The sequence below is a fragment of the Gallinula chloropus genome (genome assembly GCF_964237585.1).
Source record: "Gallinula chloropus genome assembly, chromosome: 15".
Lineage (NCBI taxonomy): Eukaryota > Metazoa > Chordata > Aves > Gruiformes > Rallidae > Gallinula > Gallinula chloropus.
Window position 1 is genome coordinate 8,559,315 of NC_140100.1, and position 7,500 is coordinate 8,566,814.

At 57.3% G+C, this 7,500-nt stretch overlaps 1 protein-coding gene across 1 annotated transcript; it reads right to left on the reverse strand.

The window, feature by feature from the left end:
* Positions 1–883: 883 nt before the first annotated feature.
* On the reverse strand, positions 884–5,039 carry UNCX (UNC homeobox; the record flags this gene model as incomplete). The annotated part of the gene is made up of 3 exons (XM_084271286.1): positions 884–1,921; positions 3,498–3,673; positions 4,790–5,039. The coding sequence occupies 3 exons, from the start codon at positions 5,037–5,039 to the stop codon at positions 884–886; spliced, it is 1,464 nt and encodes a 487-aa protein (XP_084127412.1).
* Between the last annotated feature and the right edge of the window lie 2,461 nt (positions 5,040–7,500).

The following is a 7,500-nucleotide window of genomic DNA, read 5'->3' on the forward strand; positions in this document are numbered from 1 at the left end:
TTTCAATTTGACACCCCAGCCTTTCATGCTAATTCTATTATTGTAGGAAGTTTATGTGATTTCATATCACTAGAAATCGGTAATGTATAATAACCCTTTGGGCAAGAAACTGAATCCCCGCAGCAGCCACCGGGAAAATAATTACTTTCATATCAAAACTCTGCAGGAGCTGGCCGGGTCCCGTAGCCTGCAGCTCCTAACCTCGGATGGGAGGGGTGGGCACCGGGAGGCTATAAATGAATAAATTTGTTAAGCAATAAACACACACACGCACACACACAAAGAGGGCTTAAAAAAAAAAAAAAAAAAGGGAAGGGAAAAAAAGGGGGAAGAAAAAAATAAAAAAATAAAAAAAAGAGAGGGAAGAGTCACACAGCCAGAGCAGGCGGCAGGGAGTTTTAGAGCCTTTATTTATCAAAAATTTTACATATATAAATATTCTTAGACATTTTTGCATTTTACAAGGGTTTTGAGGAGTTCCGTTGTTGTCGCGGTACAGTTTATCACACCACAAAGTCCAGCTGCTGCTAAGCCTTAACAAACAATTCTCTCTCTTTTTTTTTTTCTCTTACCCCGTTTTCTCGTCTTTTTTTGTGGTTTTTTTTTTCCTTTAAATATAAAACCCCAAAAAACTCTAACTGATCACCTGAATTGACCTGTGATAAACTCTAAGGAAAGGAAGAGCCGCTCTCTCGGCTGCGCCCCTGCCTCCCGCGGGCTGCGGGATCGGTGTGCGCGGGGATGCGCTTCCCCCCCGCGTCTTACGGGCGCGGGGGTGTCGGTGTCGTTCTCGGGTGGTTTTGTTTTTGCCTCTTTTTGTTTTGTTTTGATTTTTTTGTTCTCTATTTTTCTTTTTAGTTAGTATTTTTTTTTTTGCGCCCGGTCAGTCCATGTCCACCTCCTCGCCGTCGGCGGGGCCGCAGTCCGATCTGTCCCTGGTTGTGTTGGCGTCCCGCGCCCGCACCGGCGATTTGGGCCGGGGGAAGCTACCGCCTTCCGCGGGGGCGGCCGCCGCCGGGTCACCGTGCGAGGCCGCGGAACGGGGCGAAGAGCCGGCCGGCGGAGGAGGCACCGACCCCGCCGCAGCCGAGTCCGTGGAGCCGGAGCCGGGCTGGGCACCGGCGGGCGCCGGCTCCGCGCTGCAGCCGGGTGGACCGGGGTTGGCGGCGGGCAGCGGGGAGTCCCGGGGGGGTTGACCGGCCTCGGGGCCCGGGCTGGCCTTGAGGGCGGTCTGCGGGACGAGGAAGCCCAGGGGCTGGGTGATGGGGTAGAGCAAGAAGTGTCCTTTGCCGATGAGGGTGCGGGGCGCGCAGGGGGGGAGGCTGGGGAAGTCCGGGGCGGCTTTGCGGCGAGGGGGCGAGTCGGAGAGGAGACTCTCCACGCTGAAAGGGTTGAGCTTGTGGAAGCTGCCGGCGCCGCGGGCCCCCCCCGCGCCTCCGCTGCCGTCCCCCGACGGGGCGGCCGCGCAGTCCTTATCGGGCGGGCGCTGGAGCCGCCCGCTCCCGCTTCTTTGGCTGGAGTAGAAGGGCTCTGCCGTCTGGTCGCAGGCGCCGGGGGGCGGCTCGGAGGGGGCGGCGGCGGGGGGCGGCGGGTGGTGCGGCGGGGGCTGCCCGCGGGGCTTGGCCTCGGGCGGGGCGGGCGAGAGGCCCCCCCCGCCGCCGCTGTCGCTGTCGGAGCTGGGCGTGCTGTGCAGGGAGAGGCCGCTGGGAGAGTGCAGGTGGCGGCTTTGGCTTTTGAGGAGCTTCTTCTCGTGCTTGCGCTTCTTCTTCTCCATCTTCTCCAGCTCCTTGCGGGCAATCTCCTCGGGGTCCATGGGCTCCCCGCTGCACGTCGTAGGGTGGGAGTTGTGAGCCGGCCGCCCCGGGCCCTTCTTCGTGTTCTCTTTCTTTCTCCATTTGGCCCGGCGGTTTTGGAACCAGACCTATACACCGAACAACGAGAAGCAATTAACACCCAGCGCACCGGCCCCCCGCGGTGGCCAGGGCAAGGGGTTGGGAGGGAGAAGCGCAGTTCGGGCCTCCCCCGTCCACCCTTCGAGGTGCCGGCAGCCCCCATCCACAGGGCCTGGCGTCGGCGAGATGGAAAGCGAAGGAGGGGGGCAAGAAGAGATATCCACGCTTCTTAAAGAGGGTAGAAGGAGGGTGGGAGGGAAGAAAAAAAAGGGGTTGAAAAAAAAGGGTGCACACACACACACCACACACGCTGCACCGGTGCGGAGGGGATAACGCAGAGCCCCCCCGGCTCTTTCCCGCGGCCGAGGGGTGCAGGAGCCGGGCCCGATCCCTCCGCAGCGACACGCAAAATGCAATAACGCGGAGCGCGATCAGCGGCCCCAAGGAAGGGGCGGCGGAGACGGGGGATTCGCCGCACCGGGCGGAGCGGGGCCTGGGCCTCCTGCCCGCCCCGGGCTCAGGAGCGGAGGGGTTGGAGCGGCCCGAAAATGCGGTTTGGTTTGTTATAATTTATGGGAGAAGACAAAAAAATAAAATTAAATTAAACCCTCTCTGCTCCGGCCCATCCCCGGCCGGGCAGCCCGCGGGGTACACGCGTCCCCTCCGCACGCCGGGGCTGCCGGTTCCCGGCCGGAGCACAACCCCGGCTCGGGGCTTTCGGGGAATCATATCCCGGCTCCTTCCCCCCGCCGGGCCCAGAGCCCCCGGGCACGATGCGGGGAGAACGCTTTCGTAGCCGGCGCTGCTCGGACGGGCGGCGTGAGACAAAGCTGGTGAAGGAAGCCCGGCAAACGGCATCGGCTTATGCCTGGGGGGAAAACCTACCCCGCCGCCCGAGATGGGGTTAAGGCCTCCATTCCCCGCACACGCAGCCCACGCGAAACCGCCCTGCCCCATCGCACCGAGCCCATCCGCCCCGCACGGCCGCGGGCTCCGGGCAGGACGGAGCCGCCGGCTCGGCCTCGCCGCCCGCAGCCATCGCGGCATAAAACAGCGCCTGGAGACCAGGGTGGCCAGCCCGCATCCCCCCTCTCAGTGCCCATTTTATTTTGTTCCAAGACCAATTGAAGGAAATAGGTGGTGTCCCCCCGGCCCGTACGACCGAGGGCCTGAGCAGTTCCTTGGAATTAAGTTTTACAAGTTCCACACGCTCTCACTGCGCCTACGAGCTTTATTGCCATTCTCCAGCGTACCCTGGCCCGTGATTAAGCCTCATATTTGCATGCTAATTTTTCGCCCTTGGCTCATTTAAGAAAAATGTTTATAGTGGAAAAAAATATATTAGAAAAAGGTTTAGGGAAGCCAGGCTGGGATACCACTCTTCGGGGCTCGTTTGCAAGATTAAAAATAAATAAAATAAATGAAAAGGAAAGAGTAAGAAGAAAATAAACCGGCAAGGACCAAGGCAGGGAAACAAAAGGAGAGGACCGGGACTGCGGGCCCGGTAGCGCAGGGCCCATCTCGGAGCGAGGATGCGGGACCTCCCTGGGGACCACTCGGCGCAGGGAGAGGGCGGGGGGACGGGACGGACATGGGGTTTTTTACCTGCACTCTGGACTCCACCAAGTCCAGCCTGAGAGCCAGAGCCTCTCGCATAAACACGTCCGGGTAATGACTCTCATTAAACGCCTTTTCCAGCTCCTCTAGCTGCCAGCCAGTAAAATTGGTGCGGGTTCGTCTTCTTTTACAGCCAGGACTTTCTTTGTCCGGGTCACCCGAGTCTGAAAAGGCAGAAATACTCTCAGCTCCCAGGAAGACAGGCCTTCTCCCCCCCTCCCTGCCATTCACAGGAGCCTTTTAACTTTAGTGCTCGGCAGCGTTGGTAAAAGAGCGGGATTATACACACACCTGCGCTAAAAATGGGGAGGAACCCGATCTGCCCTCGCCTCCTCCGAAAATGTACTTTACAGAACATTTATTCCTGAAGGAAGCTCTCCACAGGCACTCAGCTGGCAGAGAGAGAGAGAGAAGTTCCAATATTTGCTCCAGCTACCAAAGGTTTCATTAAAAAAATAATAATTTAAAAGCCCCCCCTCCCCCGTCCCTTTCCCATCTTTCCCTCCCCCAGGCCCCCCGGAGCACCTTCGGGAGCTCACGGGCCCGGTCCCACTCAGGGCCCCGAGGACAGGGCGGCCCCCGGGCTTCCCACAGAGCCTCCGAGCACGGGCGGGTACAGGGCTGAGGTGCTCGCAGCCTCTCCGGGTCCATGTATCTCCAGATTGGGGGGTTTACAGCCCTGGCTGCTCCTCTCCTGACGTTTTCCACCAGGTGTGGAAATTGGCAATAACATGTTTTGTTTAATTCGGGTGCAGGGGGAGGGGATGCTGCGGGATTGATAAAAAGGATGTTGGGCCAACGGGGTGTTTTAATAGCTGAACAATAGCGGTGCCACAGGCCGGTGGGGAGGGAAGGAGAGCGCTTCCCTTCCGTTAAACCATTAGAAAATAATAATTGCCGCTTTTCATCCTCCGAACTCCAGCTATTCGCATTTATTTTTATTTAACGGCTTGATCCGAGCCCCCAGCCCGGAGATGAACTTTGGGGGTAGGCACCGGGCCGGGCCCGCTATTGTTCAGGGCACGCGCGTGGCCCCGCGCCGGTGGGAACGGGGGATGCTTCCGGCACTCTGCTCAGAACCCCCCCGCCCCACCCCGCCCGCCCCCTCGGGGGGGCCCCCCAGAACAGCCGCCCCCTCTTCTCCAAGCACCCCAATATCCGCAGCTGGGGATGCGGGTGGGAGTGGGCCGCGGTGCTTTTCTTCCTCCGCGCTGCCACGCTCCGGGCGGAGGAGAGAAGCGGTCGGGGCAGAGGGGACGGGGCCACGGGGCCGCTCCTACCTGCGAGCTTGAAGGGCTGGCTGTCCCCGCTCACCCCGCAGCCGGAGGGGATGAGCGGCGCCGGGTTGACCACGGAGGCGGCGCAGGAGCCGCTCAGTAATCCATCGATGGAGAAGGGGACGGAGGCGGCCGCCGACTGCAGCTGGTGCCCGGCCAGCTCGTAGACGTGGTGGTGACCGAGCGGGTAAGGGAAACCCACCATACCCCCGAACTGGGCATGGGGATGCTCCAGGATGCGGCTGTCCATCATGGGGGCGGCTCTAGCGCGGGGGGTGCCGGCGGGGCTGGGGGCGCTGGCGGCGGGGCGGCTGGGGCCGGGGGTGCTGCTGCCGGAGGAGGAGGCGGCGCGGCGAGGGGCTCATGCTGCAGGGCGCCCGGGCGCTTTAACTTTATCAACATCAGGCTCCCAATAATTAGCTCAGGCTGGGGGAATTTGGGACCAATAAGAAACGTTAATCGGTCCTGACGTCAGAGACGTGCCAGTGTGGGGAGCAAACGTTTTCCATATCGATTGCTAATTATACCTGACATCCAGCCTCAATAAACAATATCAGAGCTGTCACAACAAGACAAGGGGGGCTTTGATACGAACTCCAGCCCGAGGAGGGCGGCGGGGGCCGGGCGGGCAGGGGAGGGTGCGGGGAAGGGAGGCGGGGGGGGGGCCGGAGGGGAACTCACGGATCTGCCTGATACCCGGTTAAATACTAAACAGCCGGAGTTACACACACACAGAGGAGCCCCCCCCCCACTCCCCCCCCCCTCCATCGCCTCTACCCACCCTCTTCCCCCTTGTCCCCTCCCCTCTCCAAATCACTAATAGATTTCCCTTTAAAACATTCACCAGCGTGTTGTGGGGATTTTTCACCAGAAATGCTCTACTCTCTGAACCTTTAAAGTGATGTTGCTCCAATTACAGAGAGACATTGAGCGGCAAATAGACTGATCCAATAATAGGAGATTCATCATCCGCTCTTTCCAGAGCTGTCACATTGAATTTAAAACTACAAGCCTTTTCATCTCCTCTCCGGCTCTATAACAGGGGAGAGGGGAGGGGGGGCAGAGGGAAAAATGGGGAGGGGTGGGGGGGAAAAGAGAGAGAGAAAAGGAAGAGCCGTTTGCAGCGTTTAGAAGGAGATTTGAGCATATCAATCGAAATCATAATTAATGCAATCTCCTATCGATTCGGCCACGGACACCCCCCTCCCCAGCAGCAACCACAACCCCTTGAATTGTGAGCGTGGCCACAACCAGGAGCAGCCTCTGTTCGCTAAAGGGGTAGAGAAAGAAAAAAAATCAAATCCAAATAAAGTTCCCATCCCTCCCCTCTTACCATTCCTCCCCCCACCCCCCCGGCAGGAAAAGCAGCCCATCGTACACCCCGCCAGTCGTTAACAGCTTCCGAACAGCCGCCAAATTTGTCGTAATTAAATTACGTCCCCTTAGAAGTTTTCACCCAAATATTTCACCACCACCACCACCTCCAGCTTAATAATTAAAGGGACCATTCTCCAGCAAAGCGCCCGGCTGGGGACCCCCAGTTTTGTGCCCTCTCTCTCCCGCAGACCCTCCTTGGAGAAACACTTTCCAAGCTCCTAGGAGGAAGCGGGGTGGGTGTGTGTGTCTGGGTGCTTTCCGCCCCCATCCCATCCCCAGCCCGTCGAGGCCGGAGCTCTCGGTCCCTTGGGCCGGAGGGAACCCAGCCCGGTGCCCCCTGGGTGGGTTCCCCCCCGGCCGGCTCCGGCCACGGGGAAGGTGGGAAGGGAAGAGGAGCGCAGGGAGAAGCAGCGGTTGCGTTTAACAAAGAGGAGAGGGAGAGAAAGAGCCGGGCTGCAAAATCAAACAGGGGAAACTCTTTAAATCTTCCTGGGAGGTTCGTGTGGAATTAAATCCTTCGAGTCAGGGGGTGGGGGGCGGGCGGGGTGGGGAGAGAAAGGGGAGAAAAAATAATAATAATAAATAGGAAGGGAAAAAAAGAGAGGGAGAGGGGAAGGGGAAAGAGGGAGGAACACTTTATCTCTGGAAAACATACAAATAGATTTTCCAGTTATAAAATATCCAGTCAAGATGATACATCTCCTGGTGCTGGTATGTGTGGGTATGAGAGAAGGGGAAGCTAAAATTGAAATAAAAAGGAAGTCGTGTCTCTAATCTATGTTGTCTGTCCGGAGCTGTATTTATTCACCTAATTGAATGCCATACAATATACTGCTGTATTATTGCTGTTCCCTCCCTCCCCCCTATAGATTAGTTTAATTATGGTCTCCCTGCCTCTGCTTAGAGCTAAAAGGTAGCTTGAATTTGGACTACGCAGCCCTAACAGAAATAAGAAAATGATGGGGTTGGTATTAATTCTGGGGTCAAGGGCTTCACTTTTCACCATAATTTAATTTCTTTCTCTATAAATACTAAATGTAAACTGTGTCCACTGGACCAAATTTTGCCTGTAGCAATAAATGCCTCATTTTCTGTCGGATTTCAGGAGAGGAATGCGAGGGGGACGTGTTTCTGAATACAGAATGGTAATCAATCCAGCCCAGAATAAGAGAGGGGGGACTTTTCTCTCTCTCTCTCTCTTTATTATAATGAATTAATTCGACTTTATTTATCCCATTTTCTGGAGCTGACAGAATGTTAATTTGAGTTGAAATTTCTCTCGCCTCTCACTCCCTGACCCCTGGCCTCCAGATTGGCGTGTTGTAATAACCTGAATC